Source organism: Phocoena sinus, chromosome 15, assembly GCF_008692025.1.
Source record: "Phocoena sinus isolate mPhoSin1 chromosome 15, mPhoSin1.pri, whole genome shotgun sequence".
Classification (NCBI taxonomy): domain Eukaryota; kingdom Metazoa; phylum Chordata; class Mammalia; order Artiodactyla; family Phocoenidae; genus Phocoena; species Phocoena sinus.
The window spans coordinates 4,913,715-4,941,183 of record NC_045777.1 but is presented as its reverse complement, the minus strand read 5'-3'; the positions used below and the strand labels follow the sequence as shown (position 1 = coordinate 4,941,183).

The 27,469-nt window shown below is 49.5% G+C and overlaps 2 protein-coding genes across 2 annotated transcripts in view; both read right to left on the bottom strand.

The window, feature by feature from the left end:
• Positions 1-27,469, bottom strand: part of LOC116739601 (serine/threonine-protein phosphatase 4 regulatory subunit 1-like) — a 99,046-nt gene that overhangs the window by 15,818 nt on the left and 55,759 nt on the right.
• Positions 9,212-27,326, bottom strand: ANKRD60 (ankyrin repeat domain 60). The gene is made up of 6 exons (XM_032604481.1): positions 27,070-27,326; positions 18,901-19,002; positions 18,337-18,704; positions 13,419-13,549; positions 11,710-11,875; positions 9,212-9,516 (listed from the first exon to the last, which is right to left on the bottom strand). Exons 1-6 carry the CDS (start codon positions 27,324-27,326, stop codon positions 9,212-9,214), a joined length of 1,329 nt encoding a protein of 442 aa, XP_032460372.1.

The following is a 27,469-nucleotide window of genomic DNA, read 5'->3' as shown; positions in this document are numbered from 1 at the left end:
AGGGGTCATCTCAAAATTACTCTCTAAGTCCAAAGGCAGAAACAGAACTTCCCAGTGAGGGGGGGCAGCTGTCAGGACCACAACCCCAGGCTTGAACTTGGCATCCTGATGGTGGGACCAGCCTGAAGCTGATCCCCCCTGGAGGTCCCACATCCAGTTCACAGGAAGGCAGGGGACAGGGGACACGTTAAAAGACACCACGGAAACTGGCCTTGCCAAGCACAGTCGTGTCGCCAAGCTGGATGGGCTCTCAGCAGCTTTCAGCTCTGATGCCTACACCCTCCGCCCACCCCCAGCATTTCCCTCCTCCCTCACCAGCCCCTCCTCTCCTTGTCTGCTGGCTCCCCTCTGCCTGAGCCCAAAACAGAGGAGAACTCCGGCCTCCCTCCTCTGTTCCATCCACAGCCCTCGCCCTCCTGGTTCCCTCGCAGATCCACCTGCTTGCTGACAACCCCAAAAACAGGGATCTGGTGAGTCTCTCTCCTGTGAGCCTACCCACAGCATCCCCGTGGGTGCTGACGCCTCAAACATACCCGCTGGAGGGAGTGAAATGGTGCCCCTGGAAAGATGTGTCCAACTGGAGCCTGTGAATGTGACCTTACTTGGAAAAAGGGTTGCTTTACCCCCTCTCCCATTCCCGCACCTCCAGCACCTGCCGGGCCTGCTGCATCCTCCCTGCCGTCACCACACTGGTTCGGCCACTGCCCTCTGGCACCTGGACACCAGCAATACCTCCAGTGATCTGATGGCTCCCACTGCTGCCCCCTACAGAACATTTTCCTGCAGGCCAAGTAGACACACGGAGGGCAGGCCAGGGGGCCAGTGCCGTCTCCCCCTTCCCAAGAGCACCACCTGACCTGCAACACAGAGGCCGAGGGAACAGTCAGACGGAGGAGGAGGGCAGGTGTGAGGGGGTCCGCAGGAAATCACCACTGGCAGAGGCCCAAGGGGGAATCTCCAAAACCCACTAAGTGCCTGGTACCCCCAACGGAGGGACTTTGGGGGCCAGGGGAGAGCCACACACAGCCCCTCTAACTTCCCCCAGCATCCCGGGCCCACCTCCCGGAGACACAGAAACAGCTGGGCAAGTGCAGAGCTGTGGAGGACAGAGCATAGAGGCCAAAGGCCCAGGGCCACCAGCCAGCCGGGGACAGCCCTGAGCTGGGGGAGGGACAGTGGAGGAGACGGTGGTTTCTACTGGGCCTAGGCTGGATTTTTTAAGACTTGCAAAAGATGGCTGTTGATTTATAGAAGTAAATAGCCAAAGGATCTAGTAACTCCCTGAGGCAAGCCCACAGGGTGGGTGTGCAGGGCGACGGTGGAGCAGCAATGAGACCATTCCCAATGGCCTGCGATCAGAGCTGCCTGGAGCCCTGTCACACGTGAGGGCTCCATCACGGCATCTGTTGAACGCAGGGGTGGATAGCAGGTCAGTCACCTCGCCTCATCACCAGCACATCCATCTGTCTAAAAGTCCAGGGCTCCAAGCTGCAGGGGACCGATTCATTTCTTTTCAAAGGAAGTGGCTTTGCTCCCCAAAGTGACTTTGCTCCTCTGTCACTGTGGGGCAGGAATAATAACACCTCATGGGGTCTTTACAAGAAGCAAATGAGATACTTTATAGGCCGGCCTAAGCGGACCTGATGCATTTTTTTTTTCATCATTTAAATAGAATTCCTAAACCAACATGAGATGAACCAGGTATGAAATATACTGCAGTCTGCTGAAAGGTGGAGATAAATCATGAAGTTCTTTGAAGGTGTAATTTGGTAAAAATAGCAATTCTGATGAGAGCTCATTTTTAATCTCAGCCCTTCTCTGGGTGCCATGGCTTATACTTTGGGGAAAATATGGAGGATCTTGAGCTTAAAGACACCTAATTTAGCAAAATTCTTTCTTGTTTTTCTTGTTGCAGACCCTCCTGGGTGATAAGACATTAAACATTCATGAGAGTTGCAAGGAAGGTCCTAGACTTTTCCTCCCTTTGGGGGGTTAAAAAAAATAAAATTTATCTCTAAAGCTGGCTGGCTCTTATTCCTGACCCTAAGACCATTGGTGAGCCCCTGGAGGAAGAGTCTTTGGGGGACCGTATTTCTTTCTAAAATTCTTGTACCATTAATTTTATGTGAAAATACTACCCACATAGTTACTTTTAAAAATATCTTATGCAAAGATCAAAACAGCATAAAAGAATCGAATGGAAAGTCCTTGGGGTATAATGTCTAAACGGAGAGGAGAAAATTAAATGCAGCAGGATCTACAACCTGCACAGGGGGCTCTGGACGTACTCCCGTCTGGATGGAAGGAACTCTCGGGCGCACCAAGTCCATCCGCGGTCTCGCTACGACACCTGGTGGCCGCCGCGTCCGCCCACCTGAGGCGGCAGCGCTCAGCAGCGCCACCTGGCGGGCGCCCTCGAGCTGACCCTGAGAGGCCTGGAGAGAGTCCTTTTTCTAAACCAAAGACTGAGATTGGAAGAAAATGCTCAGGCCCCCCAGGGACCTGTCTTGCTGAGGCTCTGATACAAGCCGAACGGACGAGGAGGTGTCGGTGGGGTCTGATTACCTGCTCTGCATCCTGCGTTCTGTGCTGCCTGGTGGTGCCCAGCCCAGTGGTCCGTCCTGGTGAGGTTCTGGGTGGGCACCTCTGCGGTGCCTTGAGAGAGTGCCAGTATTTTCTGCGTTTTACAAGCAGGGAAAGGGGCCCTTAGAGAGGTAACCGAGGTCACAGCCGCCAGAAAGTCCTCCCAGGCCGGCTGGTTCACCCCTGGAGAAGGATCGTGGTCTGTGATCAGGCAAGTTTAATACTGTCAGGTGCTTCTTAGAAACATGGTCTAGGGTCAGGCATTCTCACTCTGCCTTTTACATGCTGTGTGACTCTGGGCAAGTTGCTGACTTCTCTGAGCCTCAGTTTCCTCAAATGAAAAACGGGCATGGATGGACTAGACCGTGCTCAGTGCCACTCAGCACCAGCATCCCTGGGAATTTGTCAGAAATCTCAGGCTCCGCCCCCAAACTACTTAATCCAGGATCTCGGGCGGCAAAGCCCAGCAATCTGTGTCTTAATAAGGACTCCCTGGGACTGATTTGCGCTCAAGGTTGAAAACCTCTGGCCCTCAGGATTACTGAAAGGATTAAATGAGATAATTCACACAGAACGTCTGGCCCGGGATAATTGCTCAATAAATGATTGTGGTGACTCTCAAACTTTGGAGAGCTCAGGTGGGAGGTGGGTTCGCGTCTTTTCCTTTTTCCTATTTTTTTAGTTACAAATGTAGGACATGCTGCTAAACACAGAATTGCTTGATGACCCAGGGATTCCCCTCCTGGGTATGTACTCAAAAGAAACAAGTATTCAGACAAATCTTATACACCCATGTTCATAGCAGCATTATTCACAATGGTCCAAATGTCCATCGACTGACAAATGGATAAGCGATGGAATATCCTTCAGCCATAAAAACGAATGAAGCACTGATACACGCCACCATGTGGCTGAACCCAGAAAACATCACCCTAAGAAGCCGATACATAAGGCCACATGTTGTATAATTCCATGTATGTGAAGTATCCAGAAAGGGGCAAATCCACAGAGACAGAAAGTGGATTGGTTGGTGGTTGTCTAGGGCTGGGGGGGGGGAAGGAGAAGGTCAGGGGGACTGTTACTGGGTCCAGGGTTTCTTTCTAGGGTGATGAAAATGTTCTGGAACTAGATGGGAGTGATGGTTACACAACACTGTGAAGGCACTAAATGTCATTAACAGCAGATTTTGTTATGTGTATTTTACCACCATTAAAAAAAAAAAAGGAAGAAAGAAAAGACAGGCCGGCTGTGATCATTCAAAGCTGTGTAGAGCGGCCCCGCGGCCCCAGAGCAAGCAATGTTAAGAGTTTAATGGTCTTTGACATAATTCTTCTTTTGCTCAAATAAGAATGTGCTTATGTGCCCATGTATTAGATTTGCCTCCTTTTTAGAACTGTGACTCCATGAGCTCATGTGCATTTCCTAGGCAACTTGCCGTTTTTCACTTAATGACACGTCACAGACACCCCTCGCAGCTGTCCCTTGGCCTGGACATACAGATCAAGTCATTTTTTTTAATAGCTGCAAAGCGTGCCACCATCTTTCCCAGCGGTGGGCATCTGGAGTGTTTCCAGGCACTCGCCACCAGAAACCGTTACCACGAACATTTGCACACGCGTGCCATCACGGAGTGGGGCTTCATCTCTGCGGGACGGACTTACAAAGTGGGGTAGCAGGGCCTTCTGAACACCTACCGTCCAATCGAAGCCCGGCAAGGCTACAGGACTCTACAAGCTCCCCTCTACAGCACTAGAGAGAGCCGTGCCCCAGGCACCCGTGTACACACGCATACACGCACATCAGCACCAGGTGTTATCAGTATTCATCATTTTTTCCAATCACAAATTGACAATGCACACCCACCCAAGGGGTAGAAAGGGATATTGAATTGATGCATCGATTTGATTTGACAACCTGTTACGTGCCCAGGTTTGGGGGATCCACGGACCCTCACAGGACATGATGAATGTTCTCCCCAGAAAAATGTGTGTTTTGTGGACAATTTCGGGGGTTCAGGCACAGAAGCTGTCCGGGAGCCCCTGTGGCTGAGCCCCACTCTTGAGTTTCCAGTGGGGCGCAGACTGCCGCAGCTCTGACATTTCTGGTGAGCACAAACAGCGGGTGTTTTTCTAAATGTTAATGGGTTTCTGTGCCCTCCACTGGATGCTCGTGTAGTCAGTACGCACTGCAGAGGCAGAGCTGAGAGACTGGAATTTTCCTCTCACCTTAGAGCTTTTGTTTCCCTTTTCTCTCTCTCTCTCTTTCCTGCAGAACTGGCCCTGGATTTTTAAGTTCAGAACGACTTTCTGGACCCTGTACTTAATACTAAAATCCTTAAGTTTCAGGGAAATTATTTCTCTCCCACTCTAGGAATGGTTAGTTCTGGATGGAGACTCTCATTGTATAAGGTTTGCTGAAAATTCATGAGGCTCTCTGGACACCGGGAGTGTATTGATTCCCAGTGAGTAAACATTTTAAGCAAATTAATTGGTGGTAGTAATAATAATAATAATGGATACTATCTTTCAAGAGTCTGCTCTGTGCCAGGCATTTCATCCCTCCCACGATGACAGGGGCAGATTTTATTACCCGAATGTTACAGACGAAGAAACTGAGGCTCTGAGAGATGCAATTGCTTGGCCCAATGCCACCCAGCCAGCAGGGGAGGAAAATTCTAAATGGGATCTGCTGGACGCCAAGCCCGGGCCCTTCCCGAGGACAATTCACATTGTTCATCGCAACTGGGCTGAGAGGGAGATGATGGGGGTCCCTGTGGAGGTGACAGTTTGCCCTGAGGTCACATACTGGCTAGGAGTGGAAAAAGGAAAAGAATCCCAGCCCACAAATATACTGAAAACAAGACGATGTTATTAAATCCTGGCAAAACACTGCTGCCTGTGGAAGGCTGCTCTATTTGTGTATCTTATAAAAGCTCCCTTTTCGCAAAGGTCAGGGGGGAGTCTGACTTCCTGACACCAAGCGGAGACTTTCCTCTTGCCGGAATTAAAAGGATTGAGAGCGATGTGAAAAGGGAATAACTCTCACCCTATGTTTCAGTGGCACCTACTTCAGCGTCAGGGCCAACTAAAGTCCCCTGAGGTGCCACCAGTGGGTGCCCTTCACCTCCCCGGGAAAGTCTGGTTGGTGACTATGCTTCAGAGAAGGGAGCGTTCAGGCCTGAGACGGAGGAAGGACTCAGTGCAGCTGAAACCCCCCCCGGATGAGTCTTTGGAGAGAGACGGCCATGCACCCAAGCCCTGGGCGGAGCTGAGAGACCCCAGGCAGCCAGGGGTCCGGAGGGACAGCCAAGGCAGATGGAAGCACGGTGGAGGTGCAGCTGTCACCGTCTTCCTTGAGCGAGTGGTCGGCCTCTCCAGAGGGGCTCCCCGGTTCCCAAGGGCTGTTTTCCAGGCTGACATAAGGCACACTGGTGAGCAGTGTCCCTGACGGAGGGGATGCTGAGGGATCCTTCTTCACGTGGCCGCCAAGAAATCCAAGGACGCTGCACAGCACTTTCCCGGGGGCACTGAGCTCAGAGGTCATCAGTCTCAAGGTGATCGGAACTTGAGAACCCAAGGAAGGCACCAAATGGTTCTCCTATTTGCCCCCATCCCCCGTCGATCATCAACAATTGAGCCCCTGACTTCAGAAGGACTCTTCAGTCAAGCTCTCAGACGAGAAGAGCTAGCATGTACTGAGTACCTCCTACCTCCCAGGCCCTCCCAACAACCTTAGGGACCAGGCACCATGACCACCCTCCAACCTCCTGTACCTCAGAGCAGTAGGGAATGTGCCCAAGGCCACAGGGCAGAGCCACCAAGATGCAATCTGGGATCCAAGCCCTGTATGTCCACACTACTCCAGTAGCAATTCCACTCTGGCCACTGAGAGTCCAGCTTCATGGGAGATACACAATAAGGAGGAGGGAGATGGATATTATACTCAGACAACTGACAGTAGCTCCTTTCCGAGAGGAAGCCTGTCCCTCTCTAACGCAGAGGTGAGGCCCACCTGGGTGATGGCAGACCACCGCTGCTTCACCACAAAAGACCATCCCCAATACCTCGGGCCTAAAAGGATTTCAGGGTCCTACAAAACCGTTTGAGATCAACCCCTTTAAAAAAAATGGACACTAATATGTATAAAATAGACAATTAATGAGAACCTGATGTATAGCACAGGGAACTCCACTTCGCTGTACAGCAGAAACTAAAACAACATTGTAAAACAACTATACCCCAATTAAAAAAAAAAAAAATGTCTGTTGGCTCCAAAGCATGACCCCCAAAAACTTCAAATGTTGAATGAAATTTTCTGCAAAGTGTAAGATGATGGCAACCAATTGCAAATCAACTCTTCTGAGGCTATGGACATATTTTATTGAATAGGTGATACAGGCTTGTTTGAATATAACAGCTAGAATGTTAAGATCGTCTAAAAGGAAGAGCCCCCAGGACCTACAGGACTGTTTTAATGACCCTGCCACAGACCGAGCAAAATGTCACCACGGAGAGTTTGGAACTCACCCAATTGCCGGCCAAGTGTTTAGCTGAATTAGGGGTGACAAAGACAGAGGGCTTACCTCCAAAGTTCTGGGGACAAATGTCGGGCAGCTGGCTCTGCTAACAATAAAGACAGCAGAGCAAAGCTCCCGGAAAACACATGACTCTGAGTCACACCACTTGTTAAGTTAAAAGGGTGCCCAGGTCCCCCTGCCAACACACCTCATTAGCTAAATGAACTGACCCTGCTGGATAAGGTTATTTAATATCTGCCTATTGACTTTGGAGAACGTCTGCCACAAACAAGATCTCAGTTTTGATATTGTTGATGCTGAGCTGTATGTTTTTTTCCTGATTATTATTTGTCAAACAGATTGCTGAGCTGGGTCCAGCCACGTCCACTGAGTGTAAAGCCACGTCACCAGCACGGCTCTTACTTGCCACGACAGCGGGAAATGCGGCCAATTAATGTAAAAGCGGAATCCAGTTCTTGGGATGTAAGTCAGAAAGTAGGGCGGCTGGGATACAGGGCCATTTTCCAGCACCTTAAAAAACAGAACTTCAACGGTCGAGAGACTGTTGCCACACAGACTGACTCCGGAAGCTGTGTCAGGATATAGGGCTTCAGAGAAACATGTGTGGCCACGGGTGGAAGGGTGGACAACACTTCCCACCCGGCAACACTCATGGCCATTCCCGCCCTGTGGCTTCAGAGCCGGGGAGAGCTCCAGTGAGTCTTAGGTTGCTTCTACCCGTTTCCCCAGTGAAATGAGTTAGTTTGACGATGGTCGGCAGTCCCAGCCATGTGCCTCAAATCTCCTACTTCTTTTGTTCCGAACGCTGACCTTAACATAATTCAAGCCAACGCTTAAAAATCAGGACTTGGGGCTTCCGTGGTGGCACAGTGGTTGAGAGTCCGCCTGCCGATGCAGGGGACACGGGTTCGTGCCCCGGTCCGGGAAGATCCCACATGCCGCAGAGCGGCTGGGCCCGTGAGCCATGGCCGCTGAGCCTGCGCGTCCGGAGCCTGTGCTCCGCAACGGGAGAGGCCACAACAGTAAGAGGCCCGCATACCGCAAAAAAAAAAAAAAAAATCAGGGCTTAGATCAACAAGCCAGGTTTCCAGCTCTGGGAAGCTCTGCAAAGATCTAGCTGCCTCTGGCTCGCCTTTCTACTGCAGCTGAGTCACGGTGCCCCCCTCAGACGAGGGTGTGCGTGTCAGTCCGCCCCAGGCTTCAGCCCTCCCTCTCGGCTCCCACACCCACAGGGCAGCTTTTGTGGGTGTCGAGCCCAGAGTTCAGCATAGACACTGCCCCACAGTAGGGATGCTGGAGCTACCCCAGTTCTAGCAGGAAAGGAGAAAGCTAGCGGGAGGGGGGTGCTTGGACCTCTGGGGATGGGACAAAAGGAAAAAAGAAGCTCCCAGCTCGAATCCTCTCCCTTACGAGCTCATCACCTTTTACACCGTCTCCTCCAAATCCAGTGCCAGCTTATCACCTTTCACCAAGAGTAACCAGGCGCCCCTGTGGAGAACCAAGCTCTTAGATGCCCCCCAGGTCAGCCTGGCTTCTCCCCCCAGCCCCACCTCAGACTCAGGCAGCAGACCCCTCCAGGAAGGTTCGGGAAAACTTCTGGAACATTGCTGGCTTAGGGAGCATCTAGTGCCATGAATTTTACAAACTGAAATTCACAGGTCACGCTGCCCACGACCTGGTGACGTTTGCCCGCGCTGGTTTTGTACCGTAACAACAGAGCTACTCTCATCACGGCTATTACCCCTATTATGCCAACGTGTTAGATGGTGTCCAGACCGGAGAGAAGGTAATTGGTTCCCATCACCCCAAGCAGCGTTACTGGATACAATGAACAAATAGCTCAAAATTAAAGGCTGGCATGGGAGCCCATTAGGTCTGTGATGGATTTAGGAAATGAACACAAACTCACCCACTTCCATCAATACCCTCCTCAAGTCATTTGCAAATAGGACAGATGGTTTCGTATCTGATTCAGAGGAACTGCCACGTTTCCCGGCCTTCCTGCTCACCCAGGGCCACTGGCCACCGTGGATCTGAACCCAGGAACGTTACCCCAAGTCAGAGCTGACATGCAAACATTCCCAGGTGGAGCTATGTTTTGTTCTCCTTCTTGGATCCAAACCCGGCCTTGACTCTCTGAAAAGCCTTGTTCACGACAGGGTCCATCGGGTCCTTTGTCCCCAGCTTCACCATCCAGTAGAAGAGGAACGTCTGCCACCTGCTCTGGCGGTGGCTCAGGTGGCAGGCGAGGGACATGGGCGTCTCCCCCTTGGTATCTCTGTCGTTGACGGAGGCCCCATAGTTGAGCTGGAGGCTGATACAGTCCAGCCGGCTCATGGCTGCAGCCACGTGCAGGGGCGTCCTGCCCACGGGGGATCTGCCCTGACAGTTGGCACCTGGGAAATAAGAAAGTTGGCTGAGGGAGGGCCCCCTGCCGGCAGGAGCCAACCCTCTGGAAACCCGTTCAAGAAGAGAAGCATGGGAAGGGCCGAGGCTGGGAAAGGAATGCTTGGAAGGACGAATAACAGAGTGCACGGAGGGGGGCACTGCTGCATCTCCCCCCTCCCACCCAGCATCCAGCACTGCCTTCCCCCCCCCCCACCCCATGCTTCTCTTATAGCAGCCAATGACCTTCCTACAATGCCTGTACCACTCTCCCGCTCAAATCCCATTGTTGGCATCTACCACCCTTGGGGCGATGTTCTAGGTCTTTACTGCTCTGTCTCACCCACCCACCACCCTTATCACTCCAGCATTACTCCCCTCCGTGATCTCCCTCGCCCGCCCATGCTCCGCTTACACCAGCCTTCTGGCTTTATCCCTGTCAGTATACCTGCTCCCTTATCCTGCCCCAGGATCTTTGCATACGCCATTCCCTTTGCTAACAACACTCTCATCCTTTTTTTTTTTTTTTTTTTTCCTCCTGGACTAACTCTATGTTTCTTGAGGTTTCATTCACTTCCTCGGGAAAACCTTCCTTAGCCCTCCTCCCCACAAAACCCCCTGCATTTGTTCAGCAGACATTCTGCGTCTCCAGAACACACCATGCACGACTGACCATGGAATTAATTATTTGTAATAATTTGCTGACTTCCCTTCATAAACTCCACAAGGGCAGAAAACACACTTGTTTTGATCACGGCTGTTTTCATCCCCGGCACGTAGCACGATGCCTGGAGAAGACAGGCGCCTGGGAAATGACAGATGATGGGCAGCCTGACTCATGGACAGACTTCACTTCAACTGAATTCCTCACTGCCTCCTACAGATGGATGGGCTAATGACAGGTGTCCCATACAGACTTGTTGAATTGAATCAAATAGTGGGTAACAGATATCATGACACAGAAAACAAGGCAATTCAATTACATGCAGTTGACATTTCGGGAGCCAGTGTTTATGAGCTATGGCTGGTCAGTGAGGTAGTTTTAAATAGGTTTTCACAACACTTAGCCTCAGCCCCGGCGCCTCTTCACAGCCACTGTCTGCAAAGGACAGAAAACTTTGCAAAGCTGGTTGTAATTTTTTAACTGGTGCTTTCAAATACATCACAGTTCTATCAGAGGGAAAATGACTTTTTATGAGCTTAACGGACTGCTGGGTTGTGAAAAGCCCATATTTCATCTTACAACAGGAGACGTGCAGAAAACAGTGGAGGAAGGAGAGGAGGAGAGTCAGAAAAACCTCTACCCATCACAGACGTGCGGCCCCAGCATCCTGCCTGAGCACCTGAGATGCTTTCCCAGCTTGGTTGGTGGAAGTGGGGGAAGCAACACAGAGAGCCTGGGCTCAAGGCCGAAGGCTGGGAAGGAGGGGTCTAACTTGGAGGCTAGTTGATATGGGAAACCCTCAGATGAGGCCCCCTCCTGAGCTCTAAACCATTGACCAAATACCACATTCTTCCTTTTTCCCGAGGAAGCCAGTGGCCTGGGATATCTGCAACTGTCTACTGTTGGTGAATGGTCTACACCTCAATCAGTGGGCCTCTTTTCCCCAAAATACTCTACATCCAGGGAAGATAAAATGTACTCCCACAGAACCTCATGCAAAGCCCTTTAACTCGGAGACAAGGCAGGCTAAGGCTTCTATGTCTATGGACAGAGAGAGAGTGAGAGTAATTGCCCTTTGGTGGAGGAGAGATGAAAAGAGGGTTTGGGGCAAATTCAAAGAGCTTGGAGAAAGGAGACGGGCTAGCCTGCTAACCACCAAGGCAGGGATGCTGGTTTGGGGCTAGACCCCTCGGACCACTGCAGAAACGGGACTTCGGGCAGGAGGAAGTAACAAACAGGATGGGAATATCCCCAGCGGAGTGTCTGGTCGGACGCAATAAACCAAGAAGCCCTGTGGCTTGGTGTCCTGAAAGGTCCATCTTCCTGAGCCCCTGCCAAGAGAGAGGACACAGCCTCCGATAAGCATGTCCAAAGACCCCCTCAGACAGGGATTGAGTGGCCCGATGGGGACCTCCATTGGTGGTTGACAAACTTGGGTCCAGGAAACCATTACTGAAGGGACCAGGAGGCAAGCCGCTGTGTCCCCCTTGCCCTCAAAAGAACCCCACTCTTGAATGTCCTCAGCTGCTATCAGAATTACCGTGTTCTAGAAGGTACTGAACAGCCTCCGAGCGACCCCTGTGTGAGGCAACATAGAGCGCCATGAACACTCTCTGAGAAATCCACTTCTTCCACTGCTTGTCATCAAAATGCTGCGAATCTGTTGTTCGGTAGAAAGCATCTTCGGCAACACCGAGGCAAGGCAGCTGGGCGAGGGAAACAGAGTTACGCACGTGAGTCTGGGTGATTTCAGAAGTGCAGATACACACGGGTGATGGGACACGCTCTGGAGGAAAAGTTCGCTTGGATGCCACACGCAGGCTGGTGATGGGATCAGAGAGCGGAGAAACTGGAAACGAGCCAGGGGAAGACATGTAACTCTCTCTACACGTCCAGGAAATACGCATTTACCATCAGCCAGGCTCGGGAGGCAGGAAATTCTTCCTGTCCATGTTTTGAACAGGGAAAATAGCTTTTCTGGGTGTCCAGAGGAAGGGGGTTACGGCTCTGAAGGAAGACCCCAGCCGACACGGCACGGCCTCCCCAGAGGGGCACAGGCGTCTCTGGAGATGGGATGGATCCTGGCCTTCCGGTCTATTTTTGGGCCCATTGTCTCCATTAACTTTTGGGACACTCTGAACTCTGCTCCCAGGTGAATAACAGCCCCAGGATATAACCATCACGTGGAGAATTAAGGCTCTGAGCACAGGAGGACGACTACGGATGGGCTCCGACAGATAGGAACCCGGTCGCAGATGTGCAGCATCCGGTGTGGGGCGAAGCGGGATGTGAGGGGCCCCCAGCGGGGTGACGGCAATTCTGGCTCAAGAGAGGAGGGACTCACCCATCACTCATGTCCAGAGCAAGAGCCAGAAAGTCCAGGCACGGACACAGAGCCAGAGGGGAAGCAAGGGAAGGCAGGGGAAGAGGAGAAAAGCAGGAAGGAACCAGAGGATTACGCAAACAGCTGGATGGGCCCCGCCCTTCCTTCTAAGGCTCAGGCTCCAGGGCAGCAGGTCCTGGCCCCACCTCCCCCGAGCCCACTCCCCCTTCCCAGACCTAATCCCAACGCCCCTCCCACAACCAGCCTTCCCTGACCCCCATCCCAGCCGGAAGTAAACTCTCTCTCCTCCACAAGCTCATAGCTTCTCATCCGAATTTATTTTCCAGAAAGAACGTGCACTTGTCCCCTTGTGTCTGAATGATTCATCTTCACTGTTGGGTAGACACCCTGATTTCCTCCTCTTGCCTTCCAACTCCCACCCCAGAGCCCAGCTGAGCACCCAGCTCAAGGCCCGGCCAAGAGTTAACGGCACCCACTGTGTTTCCAAGTCTCTCCCCCTTGGGTGAGAGCAGACCCCCCAGAGGATTTTTTGCAGCATTGAACACTCTGGGCCACACGTTTCCAAGTGATCTGGCATTCTCCACTGTTAACTTAGGTTTTCAACTTTACAGAGTAGACACATGAATAGAAAACGCCCTGCCCTGGCTCCTTTTGGGGCACGGTGAGTGGGTTACAAGTCACAGCTACGTGGACGCAGTGAAATCGCAAAAGCCAAACGGCAAATGGCAACACTCGACTTGATCACGATGACATGAGTCCTTGTTGTCTTTTTCCTCTACTCTGAAACTTTTACCCAAATATTCATATTAAAGACTAAGCAAATCCCCCGCCCCCCCCACACACACGTCCACAATTTACAGCTGGTTCATGAAGTATAATATCCATTTAAAGAAGCATGAAAACACCTTACTGGAATCCCCTTCCACAGCCGCCAAAACCAGTTCCGTCCATCCATCATAATGCCAGACACATAATGAAATAATTCCACCAGGAACAACATCGTGGCACTTCAGCATAGCGTCATCCATCACAATTCCTACAGGGAATGAGTTTTTTCTTTAAAAAGAAAAATCGGGCATTAAAGATAAACTGTTACATTGGTTTAGTTAAGAGATTACCTGACCTTGGGTATCACAAGGATAATTTGAGAGCCTTGAGCGCTACTCTCATTTGATGACCCCACATCCGTCTGTTTGTGGTTATTGATGCTTTTTAGAAAATTAATTTGGCTTAGCTCAAAGAGAAGCCAAACCAAAAAAAAAAAAAAAAAAAAAGCAACGATTTATAAGATTCTGTAATTGTAACTTGACCTATGGCAAAAAAATACATGAGTGAATAAAAGTCATTTCAGGGGCTTCCCTGGTGGCGCAGTGGTTGAGAGTCCGCCTGCCGATGCAGGGGACATGGGTTCGTGCCCCGGTCCAGGAGGATCCCACATGCCGTGGAGCGGCTGGGCCCGTGGGCCATGGCCGCTGGGCCTGCGCGTCCGGAGCCTGTGCTCCGCAACGGGAGAGGCCACAGCAGTGAGAGGCCCGCATACCGCAAAAAAAAAAAAAAAAAAAAAAAAAGTCATTTCAGGAGGCAAACCGTAAGTAGAGCTACTTGAACTTGAAGTAACTGTGTATTACAGATGTGGTGCAATGCGGTTGGTTATACAAGTTATAGATGTTAAACTAAAATACTAACTAATTTTGGTTAATGTTATCATCAGTTAGCTTAAAGAGGTAATAATGACAAAAATTTGTCGGGTCTTTCAAATTGTAGTCTGTGGCAGCATTTCTCAACCTTGGCACTCCTGACATTTGGGGCCAGACGCCCCTCTGCCGTGGGGTCTGTCCTGGGCATTGCAGGGCGTTTAGCAGCATCCCAGGCTTCTACCCACGAGATGGCAGTAGCCCACTCACCTAATTGTGACCACTGAAATGTCTCTAGATGTTGCCAAGTGGCCCCTGGGAGACAAAATTGCCCCAGTGGAGACCCTATGGTAACATAAGCATCTCAGTGACGTGGGGTGGAAGAGATCCTTTCTCTGTTTGGGAGGTTCTCCCCAAACAGCCCCTTCCTCATATGAAAGAATGGGGGTCGGGGGGTAGATCCACTCACACTTCCTAAATTCAGACCCTCTGGGGCAGACCATCAGAATTAGTAGAAGAGGATTGTGGAAAATTTTAAGAAAAATGCAGTTGTTTTTAGTTTACTTTTTAAAACACACACGCTTCTTCCTACATGGCCACCTGTAACCTAGCTGAAGGATAACAGAGTCATTTGTTATCTCCAATAAGCAGTGCCAAGAATGGAACCTTTCAACTCTGCCCAGGTTGGATTATCATTTATTCCGAGTAGAATTCATGAGTTTTTTGGTTTCATGATTGAGTGATTTCTAAGTGCCTGGACCCAGCACCCACATGCTCTAAACCTCACGACGAGCCAAGTTCGTCCTCTCCACGTGCTGCAGGAGTGGGCGGAGGCTCGCATGGCCAGCGAACGGCAACGCTGGGACTCCAGACCTGCCTTTCCTCGGGCACCATGCGATGCGCACTCTAGATTTTGTTGGCACCCTTTGTTCCCCAGCAACTCCAGATGGTGGATGTAAACGCGGAATAGTGATTAGCAAATCTGTTAATTAGGGTCTTATTTGTGGTTCTAACACAGAGAATAATCAGTAATTTGCCTAAGTAAGACAACTCGAAGACTTCCTAACAACTTTGAAAAAAATGGAGCAAGGCTGTGTTTCCCTGAGAAACACAAGAGCACGGTTCACACATGCTAAACAGCTCTTAGAGAAATCAGAGCACATTCTCCTTTTACAGGCAGGCAGCAACTACCTTCACCTTAGACAAATACTCATTACCACAGGCTAAATAAATTATTAGAGTTGACAACAGATGTGGAAAGGTGACCCGCCTCCGGGAAGATGTTCACCCCCCTTTAGACTTGTGTCTCTCAGGGTTTTCACACACATTATCTCATTTGATCCTCCGTGGCAGCCTTTGAGGCGGGTAAAGAGGCATCAGGCTGGTTATGTATCAGCAGAAGCCCAAATTTCTTCTACTGACGGGATGTACCTTCTCCCCTTCTTGTTTGCCGTCAACAGTAAGGACGGCAACCAAGCTTGAGAGCGGTCAGGCCTCTAACAGTTGCTAAGTGCTTGCTGAGTCATGGGATTGTGACATCAGTGTTAAGCCACTCCATCCCTTTCATTCCCTCTTAGCTTTCTTGAACTTATGTCTCAGCATAGCTCATCGGCAAAAATAAATTAGGGGTGCCAGACAGCCGTAGTTCAGGACACGTAATTTTCGAATTACTTGTTTTGGAACTCTTATCAAGTTCTTCCATAGCTCACTTCACTTTTAACACGTTAAGCACAGGTACATCTCTTTCCCCATAAAGCCTCAAAAATGCTCCAAAGCATCTTCCAAATACCCCTATAGCAAAGCAAATACATCATGAAACATGCTTAACCGATTTCCAAGAGGGCAAAGGAAAGGATTTTGGCCTTCAATATACCTTCTGAGTCTCCCGAGTCACTTCTGCCTAAAGGGGGACACGGCACTGAGAATCCCAGAGCTCACGGGGCTCTGCTTTACGGATTAGGAAACTGAGCCCCGGAAGCGCAGGGCCTGGGAACACGATTCTCGTAGAGACCGGCTGCTTTCAGACCTCTGTCTCCATGGCTTCCCGGTCCCTGCAGTATAACTGCAATCTCTCTGCAATATGGGCCGTTCACTTTCTCTGTGCAGCAGACCAGAGAGTTTTTTATATCTTCGTTTTCTTGAAGTGTTTTTGCATTGATTTCAACTGGGTGGGGAGATGTTGAAGCCTGGGGACTTTGATCCTGTTCTCATATCCTAAATACTGTAGGGATGGGATCGGGACAGCCAGGTCCTCAGGCTGAGGGAAGGAGACTGATGGAGGGAGATGGGGCTCTAGGGCCCTTGCCCACCACGGGGTGCCTCCCCCATGGGATTTGTCTGGACAGGGGGCCTTGGGGTCCTGATTCAGTCACAGTGAGCTTTGGGCACTGGGTTTCGATTCCGATTGGGCTAGCTTTGAGCTCCTGACATCACAAGGGTGCAGCTTGAGATTCGAGGTTCTGATACGGACTGGGTCAGTGCCAGTATTCAGGGTTCAAACGTGGACAGGGTTTGTTTTGAGATCTGGGGTCCCAATGAGGGCAGAGTTTGCTCTGGATTGGGGTTCTGATGAAGGTAAGGTTTACTTTCTGTCTGGGAGTCCTGGTATGGGAAGGGTCTGTTCTGGGATGCAGAGTCCTTCTGTGGGCAGGACTTGTTTGGGGATTTGGGGGTCTGATGTAGGCCTGGGTAGTGTGGCAACTGGCGGTGAGGAATCAGACAGGTCTGCCCCAGGATTCGGGGCTCTTGACAGCGACAGGTTCGGCTCTGAGATTTGGAGTCCTAATATAGGTGGGTTTGGTCTAGCACTGGGGGTTCTGGTGTGGATCAGGTTGATGAGGGATTTGGGTTTTCAAATACAAGCAGAGTTTGCTTTGAGTTCGGGGGCCCTCGTGTAGGCAAGGCTTGTTTTGAACTTTGGCTTCCTTACACAGATACGGCTGGCTTAAACCTTGGAGTGCCAGTGTGGACGTGGTTTCTGTGGAGGTTGGAGGTTCAGATGTGGACAGACTGGACTTGAGTTTGGGGTCCTAGTGTGGGCAGTTCATCTCACGTCCCGGAGCCCTTCTGATGACACTTGGCTTCAGGTTCTTCTGTCGTCATGGTGAGCTTGGGAACTAGCTTTCAGGTGTGGGCAGAGCTAACTTTGAATTTGGGGGTCCAGGTGTGGGAGGAGTTCACTTTGAGCCCTGGCGTCCTTACGTAGACAGATGGCTGACGGACTGGGGTTCAGATGCACAACTGGTTAAGCAGAGTGGGGCTCAGAATCGGGTGTACCTGCTCTGGGATCTAGGGTCATGATCTGGGTAGTAGGCTTCACGCTCCGGGACTTAGGTTTCTGTCGTGAGCCGGGGTCACCTGAGGATTGTATCTGAGGTTCAAACGTGCATATGGTTCGTGGAGAGACATGGGGTCCTGAGGAGGGCAGAGTTTGCTTAAGGCTTTAGTGTCCTTGAGTCTACACGGTTGCTGGGAGGACTTGGGGTTCGGATAGTCACATGGTTAGCCTGGGGATTGGGGGGTTCAGTCTTGGGCAGGTTTGTTCTGGACTTGGGGTCCTTGCACGGACATGGCTGGCTGGAGGGCTGGGGGTTCTGGTGTCCCACAGCCCAGCACAGGGATGGTGTCCCACAGCCCAGCACAGGGACTTGACGTTTAATTCCATCTGGGTCCTGACATGAGCAGCCTTGCCCGAGGTTGTGAGGTCCCGCTGAGGACAGGCGTTTCAGACTGGAGGTCTCGTGTGGCACTGCAGACTTTGGGACTTGGGTCCCTGATGAAGACGTGGGAGTTTGATGTTCTGGTGTTGGAGGGCCCTGCGGTGGCAGCGTCTGTTTCGGGATTTGGGGTCCTGACGTGCACAGGGTTGGGCTCAGGTTGGCAGGCCAAACCAGACGGCTGGCTTTGGGCCTGGAGTCCCAGCACAGGCAGGATTTGCTTGCGGATTAGGGTCTTGCTGTGGACAGGGTCTGCCTGGAGATTTGAGGTCTAACGTGAAGCTCGGCTTTTCTGGAGCTGGGAAGTCCCTATGTGTCCGGGGTTAGCTTTTCCACCCGGGGTTTCACGGGGGTGGGGTTTGTTTTGACATCTGGGGGTCCTCCTCTGGGCGGGCTTCCCTTCCCCCACTGCGGGTTCAGAGGGGACTGGGCGCCCCGGGTCGAGGGAGTACGCGGGGTCGGGCAGGGGCCGCCTTGGTCCAGGTACTGGAGCCGCTGGAGGCTGAAGGGGATGCCGGCTATTAGGTCCAGCTCCTCTTTGAGCTCCCGCACCGTCATGTCGCTGCGGCAGCCTGTCACTCGGAACACCTCCCCGGAATCCTCCAGCAGCACCCGCATGACGAAGACGTCTGAGGCCAAGTCGAGCGCCAGGCTCACAGCCTGCGGGTCCCCGACGCGGCTCCGGCCTCGGGCGCGGGGCTGCGCGGGGAGGGGCCGCGGAACGGCAGAGCCCGCCCCCCGCCCGTCCGGCCCGCCCGCATCGGGGTCTGGGCGAAGGGCGCCCCCTCGGCGGCCTGGCCGCCTCCGCCTCCGCCTCCGCCGCCGCCGGGTGCCGGCCGCCCTGCCCGCCGCGCGTCATCGCCGCCCCCGCCGCGGCGGCCCCTCCGGGACGGCCGAGCCACCAGCGCCCGCAGTGGGCCGACGGGCCCGCCGTTAACCAAGGCGGGGCTCCACGTGGACGCGGGTGACGTGTCTGCGATAAGGGGAAAAGGGCCCGGGCGCTTCTAAAACACTGGGAGGATGCATTGAGACCCAACCAGAGGCCTCGCCGAGGCCGCGCGCCCCGCAGACCCAGCACGGCCGCATCCCCGACTCCTCCTCGCCGCTTCGGAACTGCTCTCACCGTCAGTTCCTTGAACCTGGAAGACGAGGCGGCTCGTGGCCGTTCTTAGGCAGCTGTGACCTCCTCTCCATGTCTGTTTAAAATACAATCATTGCACAATTCGGGGCCAACTACCTGTAGGAATTATGCGTGAATAATGCTCTAAATCATCTTTGCATGCGTCGTCTACAGAGGGTGGTAAAGTGCAGACTTTAGCCATGCTTAAAAATCGTTATTTCTTAGCATGAAGGAAAAAACCAACATTGCAGAAATATGACCCCTTTCAAGCCGATCTGGGCCCAACTCGACAGTGAAAAAACCTGATACTTGGCCACTCCGGAAGTGGGAGACAGACCTTCCTGAAAATTTATTTGCAAAGCTACATCAAAATCCGTCCATGTTGAAAACGTTCTCGAATTCTTGAAGTGAGAAAGGCGCTAATGAAAACACTTAGCAAGGAGGAAACGTCCACTTGGGGAAAAGCTGAGATGGTTCTATTGTTGAGATGCCTTTCAAGGCAGCTGTACCGGTGAGAAACTATCTCGTGCTTTTCCATTAATTCACCGGAGGAGGCCGAGTGCTCAAGAGAACAGGAAGCTTACCTTCAGTGGTCAAATCACACTCAACTCTGCACCTAAGAACAGTCAATACGTGAAGACCTAAACTGGTGGAGAAGCTACAGGAGAGAACAGCAAGGGCTTAGGGAAATCTCAGTTGTTACCAACGAAGAATAAAACGCAAGCTTTCAACATGCTTTCTGCAGAGAAGTTAGTCATAAAAATAGCTTTCCACTGGAAAGGCATGCATATTAAATTATAGAGGAATTTTAACACATAAACTGAAAATTTAAAGGTTAGATTATTTACCAAAGAGTCTCAACAAATCTGTACCAGCACATCTGATTCGGGAGGCAAACCCTACACATCACACCAACTGATTTGTCTTTTCCTTAATGGAAAGTGAAGCTCCGCACAGAATACAAGATTCCAGTTGGGTAATTCTACTTGCTGCTAGATCAACAGATTTTAACATGATAAGCTCAATTTCTAGGCAATAAAAATAAATTAAAAATTGCTTGCTACTGAAGCAAAACAATACCTCCGTCTATTTACTTTAGGCAAGTACTAAATACAAGATAGATTGATTTTTTTTTTTCCTCATTATGTAGTCTCCAATGTATTAACTTCACTCTTTGCTGAAGTCATCAAAATGCTATCCTGGGTTGCAATTCTCATACATGTGCCTTATTTTCTTTGGCACGGTATAGATTCCTTCCTTTCTTTTTAAAGAGTCAGCCCAGTGGAATTTGGGGGAGGGGAAAACATCCTGTATACCAGGAAATTCAATATATAGCTCCAGAAATTTTATCTTTTAAAAAAAAGAAAAGAAAGATAAGAAAAAGATCCAAGGGAAGAATGGAGACAGCTGGCGCGCCCTTTGCAGCTATAGCTCTGGGACCCCAAATGGGCTGCTCTTTCCTTCCCTTATGCTTGCCTTTGAGAAGATACAAATAGAAGCAAGAAAAATAACTTCAGCATACATGTATGCAGAATTTAATCAACTGTTTATAGAGCCTTGAGTTATTAACTAATGCAAAACCTGTTTAAATTCTAGAGTATCTTTCCCTTAGTCTAAATTTTAAAAGCACGAAATCTAAGTCCTGTGTACTTAGATTTGAAGAGTATCACAATTTAACCTCCCAAATCACTGGTATTTGTGGCCAACTATATAGAGTGATCAGAACTATGATTTCCTATTTTTTGTTAAGATTCTAAAGCATCAGATATAAAGTCAATATCCATGCACCTCAGTGATCAATTTCCCCCCACCCCCAAGTTCTTAAACAAATGATAATATATCCATATGAGAATGAAAATCTTTCTGCTTTATGCCTCTATCAAAGGCCAGTACCTATCTTTAAGGAAACAGTTCCTGCAAGAAGAGGAGGGAGTGAGTGCTTGAGGAAAAGTTCCGAGTACAGTTTACAACAAAAGTACAATATTAGAAAGACTGCCATAAGTCAGTCTTTAGTAGATTTCTTTAACTATCACATTTTTCAAAAGTAAACAAGTTGGGCTATATTTGCAGCCCAAAGTGCAAAGCTCAAAGTGGAGCATAAATTTAAATGATGTATTTGTTCTGTTCACTGATAGGAAGCTAATCTTACATTAATATATTTTCTTCCTGTCAAGAGTTATTTACATATGTACAGTATTTCAGTTAAAAATAATACCATAAACTATATTTTATAGGAAAGCATGAGGGAAGCCAAATATATAAGTCTATCAAAGACTTAAAAGCTTCTAATAATGTACTTTATTTTTGGGGGGGAGGTGTTGGCTGGGGGTTAAATAATATAGTCTGTAATAGAGAAAACAAACCGCTCACAGGCAGTCTGATGCCATGGAGGTCCCCCCACCCCCACCCGCAGTGAGCCACCTGGTTCTACAGCCTTTTAACAGATTTCCTGATCAGGCAGGTAGGGGCACAGGAGCGCAGCACAGGCCGGGCCACCTCGACTCCTGCCCATCCCAGCAGTAGTTCCCGCGAGTGCAGATGGGAAAGGGGTCATTTGAGCACACAACATCAGAGTTTCAGAAATCTGTCCTCCCTGGGCAGGTACGATACAATCAGTTCCCCTTCAAGGTACGGTAAGCAGCATATGCCACACATGAAATGACCAGATTGTGAGTGATCACACACTGGTTAATTCTGGTTTTCTAGCATGGTAGTGTCTATACTATTCCACCGCTTTGGTTCTAGGGTGGCAAAAAAGGAAACATCTTGGTCCCGGTCGGACTGCAAAGCTAAGACAATCTCTTCAACGACTTCAAGATGAGGGTTACCGGCACTTCTAAAATACACTAAAGGGAAAAAGACATGACATTGAATCACATGTGCCGTGAACTGTGTTCAAAAACATACTCTGGTTTGGTTTTTTTTTTTTAAACCACATCTCAGGACAATAAACCATTTTTCATAGAGTAAGTCCTTTAAAATGATAAAATTGCTTGAATCAGAGTATTTCCTAAATTTTAAAGACAAACTTCTAAGAATAGGCATGCATATTTTTTCAGCTATAACTAAAAATCTTTTACCTTTTCTTCCCTCCAGTACAAAAGAATTGGCAACACAGAACACAGGCAGTGGGGAGCAGGTTGCTGGCCAGATGGGGTGGAGGATGGGAGGGAAGTGGCAACAAAGGGCTACGCAGGGCAGGAGATGAGATGTTCTCCCGAATACGTGGTGTAGACGTGAACTATACAAGGGACACAGTCTTATATTAAGTCCTGTTCAGGTTTAAAATAACTGACTAGGTTGGGGTATAAACTTTTTCTGACTGACCACAAAATCAATACGATTGAAACCTAACCAGAGTTAATGCTTAAATTGACCACCTTTCATAATCTGTCTCTGTCATAACTTAAAGTTTATAAAAGTTTCCCTCATTTCTAGAAGACTATGTAATATTTTGCATTTCAGCATGTTTATTAAATATAAAACTGAGCTATCTTAATTCTTAGTCATTTTATAAGTAACATAACTTATGCATAAAAATTAACATATAAATTTATATAATAGATCTGAAGTACGCTACCACACAATTTGCCACAATTCCCTAAAAAGGAGATTTGGCTGCTGCCAGATGAAGTTTAAAATCTGTAAGCTCAGAAAAATGGTCCGCGTACCCTTTTCCAACAGTGTCTGTTTTAGAGCTTTGGCTAGCAAAACCCTTACGTCTGGCACAGGATCTGATGCAAGGCTTGCAAGGCTGGGGAGTAAGTGTTCAACAAACTGGTCCACAGGGATACACTCCTCGCTCACCACTGCCTGTGATGAAGAGAAAGCCAGAGGCGAAAAACGGACCTTGTTCAATAGCGATGAGCACAGTTTTTCTAAAAACATACATTTCTGTAATTCCAAAGAAGTAATTTCAGGATCTTTTGGTCTGAGGAGTGTGTGTGTGTGTGTGTGTGTGTGTGTGTGTGTGTGTGTGTGTGTCTGAATTTTAAAATCTCAACCACCGAATTTGGTTAGAAACACAGTTAACACTTTTATAATTCATTACCAAGCACTGGGGTACAAGTGGTGTAATATTTGGTGGGGAAGTCAAAGGCTTTGGAGTCAGACAGGTCCAGGTTCAAAACCTAACCTGGTCACTTCTAGCTTCGTGGCCATGAGTAAGTGGCTTCACCTTTCCGGGCCGCGGTTTCCTCACCTGTACCGTGGAGTAGCAATGGGGATGGCGATCATTTTGGCAAAGGCTAGCGTAGCGCCCGCCAACAAGGGTTGGGAACCTTCACGCCTGTTACTCACCAGAGCTCAGGCTTTGAGGACAGGGGCCACGCCTATCACATGACAGCCAAGTCCCAGACCCCAATTCAGTGCCCGGTCCTCTGTGAACAGCTAGCATTTACTGCTGCTCTACTTACAAAGAGTCGTACGTGGATTCTCCCATTTCATTCTCATAGCCAGCCACGGAAATCAGACTGAGCCTAGTTTTACAGGTGAGTGCAATGTTGTGGTGATACCCAAAGGCTCAAGACCCACAGGCAGCGGTGGAGATTCCAAGGCAGGAATGTGGATTCTGAATCCTGTAGCTCTTCCCACTACAGGGTAACACCAGCAGCTGATACGTGGTAAGTGCTCTCCAGGCTCCTGGCACCCTGCTTGGTTACTCGGGTACGTCAGCTCACTAAAGCCTCAGGGCCACGCCAGGAGGCAGGCCCGTACCACGGGAACTCCATTTTACAGAACACGGAAAGGCCGTGCAGAGAGGGTGCTTTGCCCAAGGCCACCCAGCAGGGAAGCAGTAGACTCAGGCTTCAAAGTAACAGGTTTTGACTCCAAAGTCGGCCCCCCTAATCTCCAGGTTACGACATCTCCCTGCATTTAAATAGTAATCCATGTGCCCACTGGGAGGTTCTCTTGGCTGAGGACACTTTCCTTTTGTTTGTGTTACTGTAGGTTTTCTAAATCTTTAATGAAGGCACACCAAAAAACTGATTTTTCTTGAACAAAATTAGTCGGTGCCTTTTCCTTCTGTTTCGTCGCGGATTGTCTAAATCTCAGAAAAAGAATTTAAAAATAAAAGCAAAAATATCTCATTTACCCTTTCTCTACAAAATAGTGGGCAGCACTGACTCCTTCATGAAAGTCTGTGGTATCAGGCCTGTGCTTTGCGACTTTGGCACTGACCCTGCCCCCCACTGCCCTTCTGCAAGTAGATGGCCAAAGTACCCCTGTGATACCCCTGTGGGCCTACAGGGGGCCCTGGTGAGTTCCTCAGTAGGGAGGCCGGGTGGTTCCGGGGGAGGGAAAGGGGGCTGCTGCGGGGCCAGGGGTCAGGTAGAGCCCGATCACAGCTTTACTGTATTACTGACAAAGCCGGGTGACACGTACGTGCAGGTTCATTCTACTGTTCCCTCTACCTTTGTATATGATAGACCGTGTGCATGCGGAAAAGTTAAAACTGTGAAAATAACAGTTCAGCAGAAAGAAAATCATGGCTTTACACTTCCTGGGTGACCCTGAGCAATTTACCTAACCTCTCTGGGCTCCAACTCCTTCAGCTAAAACAACTGGTCTAAAAGTACATGGGTGCACCGAGCTCAACACCTGGCAGACCGTACTGTTAGAAGCAGGTGTAGGGTGAGATGCCCGGCACACAGAGGCGATCAAAACTGACAGCCATCCTCCCCAGCCAAACATAAATCATGCCCTCATTTCCAAGATGCTAAGTAGAGAGGGCGACCTGAGGGGTTGACCTTCACCTGAAAGAGACGAAAGGTCCCCGAGCTGCCCCACTGCTGTGCCCCTCACCCCACCTTCCTCCTTCCCTACTGTGGCGGGCGCAGTGATGAGCAGCCCTGTGCTGGACATGACGGGAGCACGGTCTGGGCCTGGCCCCCACCTCCCTGGATGGAAAGTGCCGGAGAGCAGGAGGTTTTCCTCTTCCGTCTCCAGCACCTAGAGCAGGCCTGGCACACAGTAGGTGCTCAGTCACTACCCATAGGATGACTGCACAGAAGGGCTCGGTAACCCTGGGCAAGTCCCTTTTCCAAACTGGCTTGTCACAATCTCCTGTGAGATAAGGGGGTTCGGTCCGCTGCTCCCCAGGTTCCTGGCTAGTCCTCCGGGGCTGAGATTCTTTGCCTGGTGCTGTGTGTTGATATCACACGGCAAACATATGTGCAGGGTAGATGCTCCCCCCAGGCCCTGCTAACCTGACAAATGAAAGCAAACGCTTGCCTTCTGACCCACTTAGAACAGTGCCGGAACCTTAGGATGAGTTCATTGATGAAATTTAACCCCAACGCACTTTCACTGTTGGAATAGAACTTCTGCAGAATTGCTACAACCTGTGAAAAATATTAGACTAGCGAATTTAGAATGCTGCCATCTACTTGGATTATGAATACTACTCTACACGGAAACTAGACATTTTGATGCACCCTTCCACCTTTAAAACAAATTTATAAGCACGCGAGAAAGTCATTTTTGTCACAGTGATCATTAGAACACAGAGGAAAAAAGATGTTTAAATATATGGTGATACACACACACACACACACACACACACACACACACACACACTCACACCCATAAAACCCTTCATAAAATGAAATGTGAAAAGGGACTGGCATTAGAAAAGTACATTATTCTTAAGATTCCAAGGTTTAGAAAATGTCCCCTTGCATAACATTACCTTTCAGAACATGTCATTTTCATAAAATTTTAGCACCATCAGAGTACCTTAGTAAATATTTTCAAATGAGAATGTTTTTCCTCAGTATTCAGCTGGTATAAGCCCACATAAAACAGGATCGGCTTTTCTTTGCTGAAGTTTTTGCTCACTAACTACTTTTCTACAGAACCGTGCTGGAGAGTCAACCCAATCTGTGTTGAAAAGAAACACTAAGCCATTGTTTAAAGAGTTTCATGCATAAGGTGATTTATCCACAATTTTCATCACTCAAGCATACTGCTTAACAAAAGAGCTATCTTACATACTGATAAGACTATAATACAGTTCCTAATTTCAAAACTTAAAAGCTGCTTTCATGGGTAAATGGACAAATTAAGCCCAGAAAAAATAAAGAAGTTAAAATGGAAGAAACATAAATATTCCTTTTTCTACAAATCATAAACAGAAAAGGTCATGATTCCTTACTAGCTTGAAGGAGATCCACCGAACTTCAGAAACTTTATCTGCACACAACTTTAAGGCAATATGCACTAAATAATCATAAACATCATTGGGATTATAGAGTTCCAAAATCAGTATCAGCTGTCTGAAATTTAAAAAAAAAAAAAAGAAAGAAAGAAATTGTTTGGGGGGTGAAAAACACATTATCAACCTCTCTTTATTCTCGTTTCATTTTATAGATAAAAATAGCCAGGCTGGGAGATCAACGGAAGCAGAAAGCTGAGTGAAAATGGCCACGCAAAGAAAATTGGGGGGAAAAAATCTTAATTCTTCATCTCTCTCACACACACAAATCAAACAGAAAGGAAATAAATTAAACTTTGTAAAACAGAGGCTGAGAAATTTATGAATAGGGATTCAATATTTCAACTTTAGGTTATCAGTTCGAAAGCACATAAAACTTTAAAAATCAGATAACATAAAAATAGCCAGGACGCCGAAGTTCCCAAAGATCGCCAGATCAAGGGAAAACACATGAGATTTCACTGTCTCCGCTGTGTTCCTGACGCTGCAAATTAAATTTTCCGCTTTTGCTGGCCGGCTCACGCACTGTTCACGAGCCTTGTCCAATCCAACAAGGTCCATCTGGAGAGAACGGGAGCACGAGCTCTACTCCCAGGGAAAAATTCATAAGATGGCTGGTGGGAAAAACCTACTACCAAAGCTTTCACTGTTTTCTAAACGGCGAAGGGGAGAAGGGTATGAAAATAAATGGCATTATTTCCACACTGGCAAAGAAAGGAAATGAAAAAGAGATCGGAAGGAAGCTAGAACCAAAAGCCAGGGGTGCCGGTGGATACGTTCATATCAAAAAGCACTGTTTTCAGAAAAGTGATACCAATATCGTGGGCATGGAAGCACAGAATTCATATCAGTGGCTTTGGCTTCAATAACCATCGCAGAGATGTTAAGTTAGATAGCCCGCGCTCGGAGATAACGCCGTCGGGCGAAGCGAGCCGAGCCGAGCCGAGCCGAGCCGAGCCGGCCCGGCCCGGCCCGGCCCGGCCCGGCCCCGGGAAGCAGGTCATCGCAGCCGGCACCGGCTCCGGCTCCGGCTCCACACCGTCCCCGTCGCTGGTCCCGGGTCCCGGGAAGCCGGTCAGCCGGTCCCCAGGCCCGAATCCATCCCCGGCCTCTGGCCCCAACCCCATCCCGGGGTCCCCAGTGCCCGGTTCCATTCCCATCCCCGGCCCCGACCCCATCCCCATCCCCATCCCCATCCCCATCCCCGGGGAAGCAGGTCAGCCCGGCCCGAGACGGACCTCGCCGAGTTCCTGCACTCAGCCGCTAGAGG

Excerpts from the sequence above, each read along its gene's own strand:
- ANKRD60 (XM_032604481.1), bottom strand. The coding sequence starts at position 27,326 with ATGGGGTTGGGGCCAGAGGCCGGGGATGGATTCGGGCCTGGGGACCGG. Across the intron at positions 18,705-18,900 it reads CGGCCTCGGCGAGGCCTCTG|GGCGGCCGGCACCCGGCGGC; the intron begins GTTGGGTCTCAA and ends CGCGGCGGGCAG. Across the intron at positions 11,876-13,418 it reads TGGAAGGGGATTCCAGTAAG|CTGCCTTGCCTCGGTGTTGC; the intron begins GTGTTTTCATGC and ends TCCCTCGCCCAG.